At 39.7% G+C, this 17,228-nt stretch overlaps 1 protein-coding gene across 2 annotated transcripts in view; it reads left to right on the top strand.

Annotated features, from left to right (window-relative positions):
* The window catches only part of MYOM1 (myomesin 1), a 156,677-nt gene that overhangs the window by 78,364 nt on the left and 61,085 nt on the right, over window positions 1–17,228 (top strand). Inside the window, exons 15-19 of one of the 2 annotated variants that reach the window (XM_066352429.1) lie at window positions 6,590–6,773; window positions 7,641–7,815; window positions 10,373–10,494; window positions 11,687–11,974; window positions 13,824–14,020. In XM_066352429.1, the coding sequence (XP_066208526.1) occupies window positions 6,590–6,773; window positions 7,641–7,815; window positions 10,373–10,494; window positions 11,687–11,974; window positions 13,824–14,020 (966 nt within the window). The remainder of the gene's footprint in view (window positions 1–6,589; window positions 6,774–7,640; window positions 7,816–10,372; window positions 10,495–11,686; window positions 11,975–13,823; window positions 14,021–17,228) is intronic. The other variant, XM_066352431.1, reaches the window with a different exon arrangement.

Genomic DNA, 17,228 nt, shown 5'->3' with positions numbered 1-17,228 from the left:
TCAGGGATCATAAGCAACATAAGATGTTGGCTAGTTCTTTCTTTCAACTACCTTATAAGTGTATTGTAATTACAATATATTATGTTAGAGTGGGCAGCATACCGTGAAGGCCTACAATGAGTGGAATCATGAGAATTGTGTGTGAATCTATCATATACCCATACATGAGGGGAGTTCTCATAAGTAATTATGCCGAGAAAGTGCAGAAAAGCCAATACCTGGACAGGGTATTATTTGGGGAACTGCCCCAGCTGCAAGTGCACAGGGGAACCTGCCAGGCAAGGCGCAGGGCCTAGGAGTGGAAGAAGTGGTTGACTGACGGACAATTGCTACTAGAAAAAAGTAGTTTGAAGAGAATTTGCCTTTAATGAGGTTTAACCCTTATACACTGTTGGTGGGAATGTAAATTGGTCCAACCACTATAGAAAACAATATGAAGTCTCCTCAAAAAGTTACAGATATATCTACTGTGTATCTAGCAATTCCACTTGTCTATACCCAAAGGAAATGAAAACAGGATTTAGAGGCAGTCCCCAGGCAAATAAATCAGACAGTGGCTACATTGAAAGTTAAATCCCAGAGATAAGGGTACTGAGTTCACGAGTAACACTGGTAGTGACTTAATGTCTTCAAAAAATACATGGCATGGCGTGGGGGGAGGAAGGAGATGATGAAAACAAAACAAAGCAAAACAGGATTTTAGTGAGATATCTGCACTGTTTATCGCAGCATTATTCACAATAGCCAAGATATGGAAACAACTCAGAAAAGGTGGGGTAGAAGTACACAGTAGACTATTATCCAGCCATGAGAAAAGAGATTATTCTCCCATTTGCAACAATGTGGATGGACCTTGAGCACATTATAGGAGATAGCTCGGACAGAGAAAGACAAGTATTGTATGATATCACCTGTGTGTGGACTCTAGAAAAAGCAAGCTGTTAAAAATGGAGAGTAATATGGTGGTTACTAAGTGATGGGAAGGGAGGATAAGAGTGATAGTGTTTAAGGGTACAAACTTGTAACAAGTAATAAGTAAGCCAAAGAGGTCTAATGTACAGTAGAGTGAACATAAACAATGATATTGTACTATAGCTATGTAATGTGATAAATATTGCTACACTGGCAACCATATTATGATATACAAATGTATTAAAGTAATATGCTGTACGTCTTAAACTTACACAATGTTAAAAGTCAAATTTACTCAGTAGAAATAAATAAGTAAATAAATAGAATTTATTAATTAAAAATAAGATGCAAAATCTATTTGTTAGAAAAGTTTTGATTGGAATATAATTGAAAAAAATGAAACAAAAATAAGTTTATTTTATCTTATTATATATAAGAATATTTATATATTTTTGGTAGCTCTGCACCATTTTTTCTTTAATTAAATAAGAAGAGGGGAGACAGAGACAGACTTCCACATGCGCCCCAACCGGGATCCACCTGGCAAGCCTACTAGGAGGCAATGCTCTGCCCATGGGGTGGGGGGCGTTGCTCCGTTACTCAGCAACCTAGCTCTTCTTAGCCCCTCAGAAGGAGGCCATGGAGCCATCTCTGTGCCCAGGGCCAAATCGCTCCAATCAAGCCATGGCTGCAGGAGGGGAAGAGAGAGAGGAAGAGAGAGAGAAGCCAGAGAGGCAGGAGTGGAGAAGCAATAGTATGAAACAGAAAGGAACATTTTTTAGTACAGCAGGTCCTCAAATAAGTTTCTCCTGTGTGCCCTGACCTGGAATCGGATCCGTGACATCCACATGCTGGGCTGATGCTCTACCATTAAGCCAACCAGCCAGGTCCCATTTTTTAGAGCAATCAATGAAACAAGCGTTTTGCACTTTTTTTTGTATATTTTATTTATTTTTTACAATACAGTAGTTTTTAACTATAGTCACTATGCTGTACATTACCTGACTTATTTTATAGCTGAAAAGTTGTGTCTTTTTACCCCCTTCGCCTATTTTGCTTAACCCTCCACCCACCCCTACCTACTAGCCTCTGTCAACCACCAATCTATCTGTTCTCTGTATCATTGAGTTCTGTGTTGTTGGGTGGGGGAGAGTGTGGGTTTTTGTTCATCTGTTTGTTTTTAATTCTACATTTAAGTAAGATCATACAGTATTTGTTTTTGAGAGAAAACATTATAAAATTGTGTGATAACCTGAAGGGATATTATTTACTTTATAATTTACTTTCATAGCAAAACAGAAAAGGTCTTTTTTTTTTTTGCAAAAATATTATGAGCTCAATCATAGAAAAGATCTCTCTTTTTTTGCAAAAATATTGTGGAACTCAATTAATTTTCTTAAAAGCCTCTCTCTTTTATCTTTAATGCTATTCTGATCATTCAATTTCAGAAATCCAATTAGGTCACCCTTATTGACAATTATTATAAGATAATATAGGTATTTAAGTATATAAAAATTAGATTAAAACATAAAAGTGATATGCAACTTCCTGGCCTTTTAATTATTTTAAATCAGTGGCTCTTGAGAAATTATACTGGAGCTTAAAATGCTAGGGTCTGTGTTTTCCCTTTATTAATTACTAATCTTTAATAAGCACACTTAGCTCGTCTTTGAGGAGAATGCCTCACTTCTTTCTTATCTCTAAAATGTTGGTAATAATAAATGAATCATCTCTTCAATATGCAATATGTGTATCTTCCAAGACAGTCTTATTTTACCAAAACAATATTAAGATTTTATATTTTATTACTTTTTAATTTTCTAGGTATTAACTTCAAATAAAATATAACTTGAGTATTATTCTCAATTAAAATTTTTTTATTTTTTTTAACGGAGTGCAAGAATAAAATGATAAATATTCACTTTCTCTTGTGTTTAATACACACACTCACTGAATCTTTTTGAAGTGCTCTACAGGAAGAGAGTTCTAAATAAGCACTGTGACAGTAATTACTAACTTTCCAGTATTAATGACATAGTAACAAGCTAGTACTGAGGCATATTCTTCAGATGAGTCAACTTTGACTTCTGTTGAAACATTTCCTCTGGTCACATAAACTAATTTCTCCATGAAACTCTGTAACTTCCCTAAATCTAAACACATGCGAGTCTGTGATTAAAATTTTAAGTATTCTTCTATTAGCACAGATATTCGTATGGAACAGAAAGGGACATTTTTTAGTACAGCAGGTCCTCAAATAAGTTTTGCTCAGTGTCATTTCATTGTAACATTAATGCGGCAGGGGGCGATTGATTTCTGGCCTCGGGCCACCCACCATGTCTGTGGAGTTCGCACGTTCTCCTCCTCACGTCTGTGTAGGTTTTCTCTGGGTCCTCCAGTTCCCTCCCGTGTGAGAGGAATTGGTGTGTGTGAAGTGTCCCAGTCTTGAGGGAATGTGAGTGTGTGTGAGTGGCCCTGGGACAGAATGGTGTCCCATCCAGGCTAGGTTCCTGCCTTGTGTCTTGAGCCACCAGGACAGGCTCTGGTCCCCCACAGTCCTGAACTGGAATCAGCAGGATGGAAAATCATCATTCTTAAGTGAATGTATAGCTCGTTTTTATTTCACTGTTTAATATTAGATGTGTTTTGGGTCTGTCTTTAGAAATTTGGTAATGTTTTTGTGGCCAGAAGTATGCCATAGAAACGTAACTACTGTTAAATCAATTGGATAAAAATGATTTCATTATATATCCTTCCACTTCAAGTTGCATTTTCCAAGAGCCTATCACCAATGTTAAGTAAGTGTCCCAGTAGAGCCTGAGCTCTGTGTTGTCGATCAAGCATCCCCGATTTTACTTCCCCATGCAGTGGGACTCTCCTGCTTAACAGCAGGGCTGGCAGCCTCTTCGAGACTACCCTTGAGTTGGCTGTGAGGATTCTACTTATCAGTGCCGACACCAACGGCCACCGGAGGAAAGACATGAGACCGACACACAGTTAGTTGCAAGAATCACACAGGCGGTTTATTACTCACAAATCCTTTTGGCGAGCCTGTGTACAACTTAACGGGGCCCCACAGGCATGCTCCTCTTGGCTGTTCTTGGTCAGAGCTGCATGGAGGGGAGACAGTCCACATTCAACGTTGGAGTCTGGGCGACTACTTCAGCAGGGAGGCCCCTTGGCTTTAGTACCTTTTCTGGCCTATGCCTTCTAACAGGTGTCAATCTACAGGATTATCACCTCAAACCACCTTTTTTGGGGGGAGTTCCTCACAGGGAACCCTTTTTATGTTAATCTACTGAAATGTCACATCAAGCCACTTTTTAAGGTGTTCCTAGGGAAGCTTCTTGTTCATGTTCACCTACAGAGTTATGACCTCAAGCCACTTCTGATCTATATATAACTTCACACACACACTAACTGGGCCCTGCTCGAAAGGCAGAGTCTGCCTATCTTATCTGTACACACTAGATCAGGGGCAGTCAACCTTTTTATACCTACCGCCCACTTTTGTATCTCTGTTAGTAGTAAAATTTTCTAACCGCCCACCGGTTCCACAGTAATGGTGATTTATAAAGTAGGGAAGTAACTTTACTTTATAAAATTTATAAAGCAGAGTTACAGCAAGTTAAAGCATATAATAATAATTACTTACCAAGTACTTCATGTAGGATTTTCGCTAAGTTTGGCAGAATAAATCTTTATAAAACAACTTACTATAGTTAAATCTATCTTTTTATTTATACTTTGGTTGCTCCACTACTGCCCAACGTGAAAGCTGGAACGTCCACTAGTGGGTGGTAGGGACCAGGTTGACTACCACTGGTTTAGAGGATTGAAGAATTACAGTGTCAAATAAAGTTCTTAGCATAGCGAAAGGCAGCTATTACTTTTATTTTGAAAGTATAAGTGACTGATAATTGCTTATGTGTTCCCCAGGGAAGAATATGTCATAATGAATGAAAGCTATAAACTAAAGGGTGAAAAGTCTGGGAGAATGTTATCCTCAGTGGGCAATAGATTGAGTGTTTAGCAGAGATTTATCTTCTCCTCCCTTCCCCACACAAATGACATTATCAAGAAAGGCACAGCCCTGGCTGGTTTGCTCAGTGGATAGAGCACCAACCCCTGTATGGACATCCCAGGTTCCATTCCCGGTCAGGGCACACATGAGAAGCAACCATCTGCTTCTCTTCCCCTCCCTCTCCCCCTTCTCTCTGCCTTCCTCTCCCTCAGCCAGTGGCTCAGTAGAGCATCAGCCCAGGCACTGAGGATAGCTCATTTGGTCTGAGGGCATCAGCCTCAGGTGCTGAGGATATCTCAGTTGATTCAGCATCAGCCCAAGATGAGGGCTGCCGGGTGGATCCCTCCTTGGGGCACATGTGGGAGTCTATCTCTATCTCCTCTCTTCTCACTTAGAAAGAAAGAAGGAAAGAACAAAAGAAGGAAGGAAGGAAGGAAGGAAGGAAGGAAGGAAGGAAGGAAGGAAGGAAGGAAGGAAGGAAGGAAGGAAGGAAGGAAGGAAGGAAGGAAGGAAGGAAGGAAGGAAGGAAGGAAAGAAGAAAAAGCAAATTAGAGTTTACCTTGTCAGATTTGCTTATTTTACAGATGATAAAACTGAGACCAGGAGCCCTCCTATGACTTCCTCAAGGTCACGTGGCTCATTGTTAAAGCTAGGAGCAAAATCAGTGCCTCTGGGTTCTTTTCACCACATCATATTGTCTCTCATTTCAAGTCAATGAAGATTATGCTGAGTTATGTACCAGTAAATTTATTGTCCCCAAAACACATCAGCCCTGACAGCTTGGCAGTGTATCACAAGATTTGAATTTCTGGAAAAGTCTACTAAAAAGTTCTGTAACAAAATTGCTTCTATATACAATCTTGGGCAGAGTTGAAAGTTAGAAGGGGAAGGGAAAAGGAGGATTACTGAAGACCGGTGATAATTTTCTCACTATATTCTCTAGCAAAGCTCAAATATATACCATATCTTTCATTCAAGGATATCAAAGTCACTCTAGATCATTTTAATTCCAAGAACAGAATCTTTTAAAATTAATTATTTCCATTATTTATTCTAAAGTATGGGCAAAAAAAAAAATATCTTTACCTTTCTACTAACTTCATTTATTCATTTAGAATTCAGAAAAATTTATTCATTTAGGGGAAAAAATTGTTGATTATCCACTAGGTGCCATATACAATTCTAGGTTTCGGGGTATAATAGTAAACAAAACATTTTCCTGAATTTACTTAATTGGAATTTACTTTGCAATGAAGGAGATGACAAATAATTTAATTTCAAATACTGTATAATAAGTGTTTTGAAGAAAAATAAGCCAGGGTAAGGAATAGAGAGTGATGGGGAAGGAGCAAAGAACTCTTTTAAGTGATAAGAGAGGCCTTGTGATCAAGGCCTTTCCGGAGAGGTAATATTTGAGCATAGGCCTGAATGATGTTACGAGTCATTAAATAACAGTCAATTAAAGTTAGATACTAAAAATTTAAGTATCTAACATATCATATTAAGTTTAATTACCAACCCTAAGAATTAGAAAAGTATCTGGTCCCAAATTAATCTCTAAATAAATTAAGAACCTTTGTAAATAGATCAATAATCCTATTGATCTCATGGATTCTTGCCCTGTTCTTGATGGGTTTCACTGTTCCGTGGCAGTGTGACACAGAAACAGAAAACTGGCAGAGGGTGAACACGGAGCTCCCCGTGAAGTCTCCCCGTTTCGCTCTGTTCGACTTGAGTGAGGGGAAGTCCTACCGTTTCCGTGTCCGCTGCTCTAATTCAGCCGGAGTCGGTGAGCCCTCGGAGGCCACGGAAATGACTGTGGTCCAGGACAAACTTGGTAAGTAGAGAATTTGGTTGAAAAGCTATAAACTTTTTCTACTTCGATTCAAGAGAAAATTCCAAAGCAGGAGTCTTATCAGAACATATATATTCAGAAGTAAGTGGTGACACCTTTTTTTATATTATAAAATTTTTTTTTTCTCCAAAGCTGGAAACGGGGAGAGACAGTCAGACAGACTCCCGCATGCGCCTGACCGGGATCCACCCAGCACGCCCACCAGGGGCGACGCTCTGCCCACCAGGGGGCGACGCTCTGCCCACCAGGGGGCGACGCTCTGCCCACCAGGGGGCGATGCTCTGCCGCCACCAGAGCCACTCTAGCGCCTGGGGCAGAGGCCAAGGAGCCATCCCCAGCGCCCAAGCCATCTTTGCTCCAATGGAGCCTTGGCTGCGGGAGGGGAAGAGAGAGACAGAGAGGAAAAGGGGGGGGGGTGGAGAAGCAAATGGGCGCTTCTCCTATGTGCCCTGGCCGGGAATGGAACCCGGGTCCCCCGCACGCCAGGCCGACGCTCTACCGCTGAGCCAACTGTCCAGGGCCTATATTATAAATTTAGTTGATGACTTGACTTGACTGAAACATTTTTAAAATTTTATTATGAATTAGCAAGTTATAAAAATTAACTTTTTCAAGAGTTTTAACAGTATTGCTAGTGTATTTTTTTCTGGGGTAGGTTGGTGTGTTCCTGGGTATTTAGTTATTATTCTCCCTACCTAATATATTTATTAGTTTTAACAAATATATTATAAAGCAACCATGTGTTTGATAAGATTACTCATATAAAATGTATGTGTATGTGTTTGTGCACACGTGTTAAGAATGAATTTTCTAAAACCAGCCTGAGCTGAACATCATTTCTCTTCACAGATATCCCCAAGGCCCCAGGCAACATCATCCCAAGCAGAAACACAGACTCGTCGGTGGTCGTTACGTGGGAGGAATCCAAAGATGCTAAAGAGCTGGTTGGTTACTACATAGAGTCTAGTGTTGTTGGCTCTGGCAAGTGGGAGCCCTGCAACAACAACCCGGTGAAGGGCTCACGGTAACCACACTTTGTGTCTGTGTGTGTGTGTGTGGGGGGGTGTCTGACTCTAGAGCCACAGAGGCTGCGAAAAGGAAACACAGCCATGAACCTACACAGCAATGCAAGCATCCAATGGAGGGAGATGTTATTATTCTTTTAAAAATTGTACTTTAGGCCCTGGCCGGTTGACTCGGCAGTAGAACGTCAGCCCGACATGTGTAAGTCCCGGGTTCAATTCCCGGTCAGGGCACACAGGAGAAGTGCCCATCTGCTTCTCCACTCTTCCCCTCTCCTTCCTCTCTGTCTCTCTCTTCCACTCTCGCAGCCAAGGCTCCATGGGAGCAAAGTTGGACCGAGCGCTGAGGATGGCTCTGTGGCCTCCACCTCAGGTGCTAAAATGGCTCCAGCCACAATGGAGCAATGGCCCAGATGGGCAAAGCATCGCCCCCTGGTGGGCATGCTGGGTGGATCCCTGTCAGGTGCATGCGGGAGTCTGTCTGACTGCCTCCCTGCTTCTAACTTCAGAAAAATACCAAAAAAATAATAATACATTTAAAAAATTGTACTTTAAATGTCCACATGAATTTAAAATTGGACATGTCTACTGCAATACAGTAAGTAGGCTCTGGGGTAGAGTAGTGAACAAGACATCTTCCTGAATTTATTGAAAAAAGGCTTACTCGTTATATTAGTTATATTAAACACTTAGAAATACTTAATGCCAGTTCACTATATAGCTCTTTTCTGGTTGTTTTCCTTTATGGTATTTGTCTTTTTTACTCCTCTGATCTGGTCTTTAATACCCAATGTGACACTAGATTCCAAGGATCAAATAGGCTCTAGCTAATGTAAATTACCCAGGCATTTTAAATGAACAAAAAAAAAAGTATCGATGTTTTACAAATTCTGAATATCAATGTGGTTACACTCAGTGCTAAGGAGATGTGAATAACACCAAATCAAGGACATTCAGAATATTCTGCCACCTCTTTGTTTCCAACGTGAGAAAGGTTGTTTCTTCTCGCTTCCAAATATTTTATCAGCCAGCCTTGCCAGTTGATGATGAATTCTGGCATGCACCCAGAATCTGGGCCTACATAGATTTAGGACCAATCTGAGAAGAGATTCCACACTCACAATTGTCAAACAGGCTTGTTAAGCAGCTCCTTCTTTGACCACTTCTAAGTCCAAGGACCCACATAGGATGAGCTGGTTCTTTTATAAAACACGAAAGAATATAGACAGTCCAACTAATGGGAAAGCATTGTGTTTTACAAGAGATTCATTTATCTTGTTTGCTTACTTCACTTTTATTCTGAGTTCCCAGAAGTTTCCTGGGACCACTTAGAAAAATTCATGGAGGGTAAGCAAAGTAAGCCTTTTCACAAACAGATGGGAGCTTCTCAAGGACAGGCACCATATTTTATTCATCATTGTATCCACAATACCTAGCTTTAGTGTCTGAAACACTCAAGTGCTCAATAAATATTTACTGAACCAAGCTGAGCTAAGGGTTGGCCTAAATTTAGGATTGGTCTAAATTACGGCTGTCTTTATTAAATATTTCAACATGCTAATAGTAATAGAGTCATTAGTACAATAGATTTATTACTCCCTGTGGTTACAGCCCTTAGAATGGATTAAAATGTTGCAGTAATCCATGAAACAGCTTTTTGTAATCATAGTGGCTGTTAAAGAGTGAGGCTGTTTTGTATGAAACTGCCCATGATCTCACCCCTTGTGATTGTATCTATATGTGAATGGTAATTCTGGAGTCAACTTTTCACATTTCAAATTCAAACGTAATTTCTCAAGTAATTGTATTTTCCTTGGCATGCAGGAAGGCAGTGACTAAGCTTCTGTGACGAGGAGCAGCCTATGCCTATGGCTATAAGTATATACCTGAAATAGCCATTAATAATATTATTAATACCACCTAATATTTGTTAAATGCTTCCTATATGCAGGCCCAGTAATAGGTATTTTAAATACCTTATGGACAATAGTGAGAGCTACTGGGTATTGAAGGTTTGGTAAGTTTGCTACCAAGTAAAGCATCTTGGGCTCAAGCCCAGAAATTATTATTCAGGCATAATTATCCCCATTTTACTGATGAGTACAAAGATTCTCAGAAAGGTTAAGGTAGGCGTCCCCAAACTACAGCCCGGCCCGCGGGCCACATGCGGCCCCCTGAGGCCATTTATCCAGCCCCACCGCACTTCCGGAAGGCGCAGCTCTTTCATTGGTGGTCAGTGAGAGGAGCACTGTATGTGGCAGCCCTCCAACAGTCTGAGGGACACTGAACTGGCCCCCCGTGTAAAAAGTTTGAGGACCCCTGGAAAGGTCTTTATTCAGGGGAAAAACCAGGATCCACACTGTCTGACAGAGTGAGTTTAGAAAATTGCCATTGCTGCCTTCTTGTCTAAAGCACTTGTGTCCCTGCATCTCTCTACATCTTTTTCTTCTTTTTAAAAAATGACTCATTTTCATTGAGCATAATCATTCGGTTACGCTAACAATCATCTTCTCTCATTTTCCTCCTATGAAAGTTTTAAAAAACTTTCTTTCCTTTCAGATTTACATGCCATGGATTGGCAACGGGTCAAAGTTATATTTTCCGAGTCAGAGCAGTTAATGCAGCTGGACTTAGTGAATATTCCCAGGATTCAGAAGCCATCGAAGTAAAAGCTGCTATTGGTAAGTTCCTTATGTATAAATTTTTCAGGAAAAAAAAATGAATTTTTCTAAGCTATCAAGGAAAATACCATCCTTTCTAGAAATTGTTTAAAGATTCTAAGAATTGCTTGATGATTCCATCCTCAAGTGATTATTCTCTCTGACTCCCGGTGACATCTAACCTTCCATAGCTGTCATTTTGCAGATCTTCATCACTTATCCAGATTCTGTGCATCTGTAGCCTTTCCATCTTCACAAGTCCAAGTTGCCTCAGATACTTCCCATTGTGTGAAACTCCTTTCTAACTTCGTGCTCGTCATGGGGATGTGAAGGGCCATTCAGTTCCATGAAGTGGTATATCACCCGTAGCACAGATCATCTGCAACAAAGCCTGGCTTGCTGTCACTAACAGCACATTAATGTGCCTTTTCTAAATGCCTCTAAAATCCCTGCAAAGACCCCTGTGATTGCTTAATCATGTTTCATCTGTGCTTGCAAAGTAACCAACAGAATAAAACCAGTAATAAAGTAATTATATGTATGTACATGATGTACCTCACAATCTTATATAACATGGGAAGGGAGCCACCCAGGAAGTTCAGAGAAATCAAAATGAAATCTTTCATATTTAAAGAGACTTAAACACATTTGAAGAGATGATTAAATATCAATTGTCTCCAGCGTTCCATATTACTTTTTAACATTCCTTATAAAATGGACAATAGTGAACATGTTGCTTTGAGATTGGGAGGTACAGACCATTTCAGTAATGTGCATAACTCTGTTATAAAATCCAGGATCTTTAATGTTATGTTTCTTGTGTACTTTATGGTCTTTTTTCTTCCATTCTGTTGAATAATAAATAGGACTTAGATCTTTCCAGAAATGTCTGAGATTTGCTTTTTCTTGTATATATTTGGGTTCTGCAAATCCAGACTAATTCCTGTTCTGTCTGTAGTTTTTGTTCTCATTTTTTCTTTTTCCAGAATATGGAGAAATTGAAATATTTCCTTGGTGTAAATTACATATAACACATGCTCTCCATATTTCTTGCAAAGCCAAGTGATTTCTGTTAAACCAAGATTGTTTTTGTTCTGTCTGTTGTTTTCATTCTGTCTGTGGTCCTAATGTTTTTCTCTTTATTCTATTAAATAAGTGCAATTTATACCGTGTCTGGGCTTAAAGTGTTTCTGTTGTTATCTGGTGATTGTAGGGGGAGGAGAGTCTCCAGATGTGTGGCCTGAACTGAATGATGCACCTGGTGGACTAACAGACTCCAGGGGAGGCATGCATGAAACCTCCCAGCCCACCTTTAAGAAAAATGCTTTACTTGGTAGCAAACTTAGCAAACCTCCAATACCCAGTAGCTCTCAAAACCTGGGTCAAACAGAAGTAAGTAAAGTAAGTGAAAGAGTTCAGGAAGAACTTATCCCATCACCACAGAAAGCAGATCTTAAAGGGAAAAGTAAGTCTGACGCCCTGAAAAAGAAGAAGGATATAGGTGAGAGTTCAAAGAGTAAAACTGTTCCATCTGTCTCCATCAGCATCTTCACCTCTCATTGTCTAGAGTAGATCACATTCCTCCATCTGTGTTCACTTCCATCTCTGTTTATTCATCATTTTATGTTTCCAGCTGTTTATTTGCAATACTTTTGTAATCTTATATAGGTTTGGCTTATATACGAAATTAATTGTGTTTAATGATAATAGCATATTTAAAGTAATTGGGTTATAAAGTCCTTTTAGGTTTCTGAGGAAGATATACCTTTGGACTCATTTTGCTAAGGGAGCTGGAGATGATCATCATAGCTTATGTGAGGTTCTTTCAATATTCATAGTTAATACATGTACAGGGGAAATACTTCATAAAGAAGTGACATTTTATCAAGATCATAGTTATTAACTTTTGTTGTTCATCCTCAGGTTTTCAATTTACCCTTCACATTTAATTCAAATAAATAAAAGTAACATTATCCTTTGAGTCACCATAAAATGTTTAACAGGGTATTATAGTCACAGATAGCTATATTCTCTGACATATGATCCATGTTCCCAGTACTGCTTTATTTAAGACTATTTAGCAGTAAGGTAAGAATTTTCTAATTAAGATATTTGGTACTTGTGACTTATTTACTCTAGAGGACAATGTTTTTTTATTAAATAAAAATGAAATAATAAGCATACAATGATAAATTAAAGAATGCCTCTTATCTATTCTCTATTTCTACCCCACCTCTAGCTTCTGTTTGGAGGCCATGGGAGATTGTGCCTTTTGGGGGGGGGGGGGTTGGATTTTTCTGAAGTTGGAAACGGGGAGGCAGTCAGACAGACTCCCGCATGCGCCCGACCAGGATCCACCCAGCATGCCCACCAGGGGGTGATGCTCTGCCCATCTGGGGCATCGCTCTGCCGCAATCAGAGCCATTCTAGCACCTGAGGCAGAGGCCACAGAGCCATCCTCAGCGCCCAGGCCAACCTTGCTCCAGTGGAGCCTTGGCTGCGGGAGGGGAAGAGAGAGACAGAGAGAAAGGAGAGGGGGAGGGGTGGAGAAGCAGATGGGCGCTTCTCCTGTGTGCCCTGGCCGGGAATCGAACCTGGGACTCCTGCACGCCAGGCCAATGCTCTGCCACTGAGCCAACTGGCCAGGGCCTAGATTGTGCCTATTTTTAAAAAAATTTTAAAGCTGGCATTTAGCTTCAGAGAAATACCTGGAAATTCTCAATAAGTGAATTGAGGCAGAAATTAATTTACATATTCCATTTCCTCAAGGATCAAATAAAAACAAAATAGAATAAAGAAACAAAAAGGTCTATGTTGGAGAAAATATTCCTTTTTAAGGGGAACACAATCATTTCACAGGATATCATATCATTTTTCTTTTAGTATTTCTAAACTTATTCCTCTCTGGGGTTAGGGGGCAGGTTCTTTTTATCTTTAGAATAATAATTGCAGTGTTCTTTTTGCTGTGTGTCAATTTTTTTCTATTTTTATTTTTATTATTTTATTTAAAATATTTTACTTATTGATTTTTAAGAGAGAGTAGAGAGAGAAGGGCGGGGGGCGGGTAGAGCAAGAAGCATCAGTTCATAGTTGTTGCTTCTCATATATGCTTTGACCAGGCAAGGGATACCTCAGTGTTCCAGGCTGATTTTTATCCATTGCATCACCTCAGGTCAGGCCAATTTTTTTCTCATACACCAAATCAGATGCCAAGTTACTGATCAGTGTCACGTTTTAGTTTTATACCACAAGATCTCGTGCCCTAATACATGGCACCAGTGAAACAGATTGAATGTACATAGAAGCACAGGTGCCTTTCTGTCTACTCACAAGTATTTGTATTGCAACAGCGGCACCATCTCCACCCTCTGATATCACTTGTCTTGAAAGTTGTCGTGACTCAATGGTTCTTGGATGGAAGCAACCAGATAAGAGTGGAGGGGCTGAAATTACTGGCTATTATGTGAACTATCGTGAGGTGATTGACGGGGTACCCGGGAGATGGAGAGAAGCCAACATCAAAGCTGTCAGTGAGGAAGCATATAAGGTAAGTGTGTGACCGTCTATAGTGTGGAGCGGAGTGTCATATTTATGATGACATATTCATATGCACACTCATGCTCAAGTCCAGCACCTTGTAAATGGTTCATGTCGATTTTCCAGTGTCCACTGCCTGCAATGGCATGACTTTTGTAAACGATACATGAAAATAAATAGAAGTAGTTTGGCTGACCAGGCAGGATGTATATTTTCTGATTCATACACATAAACATAATTTCTTAGAATGTTTACTATGAAAAGTATACTCACTGTGAGAACTGATGTTACTTACAAAACAACCTGTAACAAATATGCCACTAGCTTCAAGAGTCTCAGAATCCAAATGACTCTAGATTTCTAACTTTCAATGTCCAAATCACAAAGAATAAAGGGAGATGAGCCTCGTGGCCAGGCTCACCTTGCCACCTGTGAAGTGTCCTTTGTTATAGTAGCTCTGATGGTCACAAAGGGGGCTTCACATGGGCCCACCCACAAGTTTCCCTTACACATGTGGGGCTCCACTTCTTGGCTCACCTCAGAGCACAGCCCCTAAAGGGTCTCACAGGCGCCACTGCTCCGTAACACTCACAGAACCCTATGCCACGAAGTCAAGAGCAGGGGAATGTTGCTTTCCACAACTCTAAGCCAGACTTTTTAGCATTTAAATTTTATGAGCTATCCCACGTGTACTGAGAATACATAAAACAAAATTGTATTTTTAAGATCTTCCATGTGGGTGCATGTAGCTATGACTTCATTACTGTAGGGTATTCCATTATTTGACCATCTCACAATAGACTTTTTATTCAATTACTAATTGATGTTTTTGCACTTTTAGCTATATCAAATATTGGAGCTATGAACATTTTTGTACAGGCATACCTCAGTTTATTGTTCCACTTCATTGCACTTCACAGATACTGTGTTTTTTTACACATTGAAGGCAAGACGCTTCACCAGCAAAATGACTTACTTTATTGTGATACTTGCTTTATTGCGGTGGTCTGGAACTGAACTCCCAATATCTCTGCGCTGTGCTTGTCCATGTCTGTCGGCACATATGTGCACTAGGTTCACTAGATTATTACCTAAAAGTAGAATTGCTGAACTAGAGACTCTTCTTTATCTTCAGCTTCACTAGGTAATTCTCTGATGTTTTTCTAGAATATGAGAATTACTATTGTTTCACATCCTTCCAACACTTAGTATATGTTCACATGTTCAGTTTGACTCTCTGGGTGTTAAATGAGTCTGGACATCATTTTCTTGGTATATAGTATATTTTGAAATATTCTTTGATAATATGCCTGTTCAAGGTTTTTGCCCAATTTTCTAGTGGGTTTTGTTATACACTTGTGAAGTTCTTTTTATATTTTGAGTATAAATTCTTGTTAGTTATGTATGTTGTGTATATTTTCACTTACTTAATGGCTAGTCTTTCCCTCTCCTTATGGTGAACTATACTAATTTGTTAAATTTTTTGTAGTCAGATTCACCAACATTTTCTTCATCATGAATGATTTCTGTGCTTCTTTTTTTAATAAAAAAGAAATGCCTTCTGGCCCTGGCCACTTGGCTCAGCGGGTACAGCATTGGCCCAGCATGCCAGTTCTCTAGGTTCAATCCCTGATCAGGGCACACATGAGAAGCAACCATCTGCTTCTCTCCTCCTCCCTCTCCCCCTTCTTTTTCTCTTCCCCTCTCACAGCCAGTGGCTCGATTGGTTTGAGCATCAATCAGCCTCAGGCGCTGAGGATAGCTCGGTTAGTTCAAGCGTAAGCCCCAGACAGGGTTGCCAGGTGGATCCCATTTGGGGCCCATGCAGAAGTTTGTCTCTCTATATACCCTCCTCTCACTAAAAAGAAAAAGAAATGCCCTCTAGTTCAGATATCCTGAAATGTGTGGTCCTAGTTGTGTGACTTGGGGCCAATCACTTAACCTCAAGGTGTCATCTTCCTCCCCTGTGAGATGATCTTGTATGTCTTTACAGCTTGACAATAATAATAATAATATCATCAGTATTTTAAAAAAAGAAGAAGAAGAAGAAAAGGAAGAAAGAAAGAAATGCCTTCTCTTTCTCAGGGTCATAGACATGTCGTACTAGCTTATATTCTGAAAGATTTACAGTTTGCTATTTAAGTCATTAATTCACCTATAAATGTTTCATATGATGTGAAATAAGAGTCAAAATTCATTTTCCTTCCAATGAATACCCACTTGTCTCAGCATCATCTATTGAAAAGTCTGTCCTGCCTGACCAGGTGGTGGCACAGTGGGTAGAGCATTAACCTGGGACACTGAGGACCCAGATTCTAAACCCCAAGGTTGCTGGCTTGGGTGTGAGCTCATAGACATGACCCCATGGTCCAAGGTTCGAGCCCAAGATCTCTGGCTTGAGCAAGGGGTCATTGGCCTCACCGGAAGCCCTCCCCCAACCCCCATCAAGGCACATATGAGAAGCAATTAATGAACAACTAAAGTGACACAACTATAAGTTGAAGCTTCCCATCTCTTTCTCTTCCTGACTGTCATTGTCTGTCTCTGTCTCTGCCTCTCTCTCTATCCCTAGAAAAAAAAAGGTGTCCTTTCTCACTATTCTGCTAGGCTATCCCTACTCTATATCATTTCCTTATAAGTCTGTTTCTCTATTTTGTTCCACTATATTCTGCTGTCTGTTCTGTTCCACTGGTCTATTTGTCTACCACTGGCCCGGGATTACATTTATTTAATCATTGTAGTTTTATTATATATTTGATAACTGGTAGATCAAATTCTACCAGCTTATTTTTCCTCATTGAGGGCTATTCTTAGCCCTTTTACACTTTGATATAAAATGTATAATTCGGTTACCAAGTTCTACCAAAAAAAAAAAAAAAAGACATACAAAATAAAACACAACAATAAACAAAATTAAAAATGGAAACATTAGAATTCTGATTAGAATTACCCTGAATCTATAAATAAATTGAGTAATAATGACATCTTTAAAATATTGAATTTTCTAAGTCTTCTTTAAAGTCTCAGTAAAGTTTTATAATTCTCTACAGAAGCCTTCTTCATTATTTGTTATTTATTTATAGATACTACATCTTTTCAGTGTTTTTTTTTTAATTTTTCCATTGATTGAGAGAGAGCGATAAGGGGGCAAAGGGAGAGAGAGAGAGAGAGCAAGAGAGAGAAAAGCATCAACTCATTCACTTAGTTGTTCTATTTAG

Source organism: Saccopteryx leptura, chromosome 11, assembly GCF_036850995.1.
Source record: "Saccopteryx leptura isolate mSacLep1 chromosome 11, mSacLep1_pri_phased_curated, whole genome shotgun sequence".
NCBI lineage: Eukaryota > Metazoa > Chordata > Mammalia > Chiroptera > Emballonuridae > Saccopteryx > Saccopteryx leptura.
The sequence above is the reverse complement of the archived record's forward strand: the minus strand, read 5'-3'. Positions and strand labels throughout refer to the sequence as shown.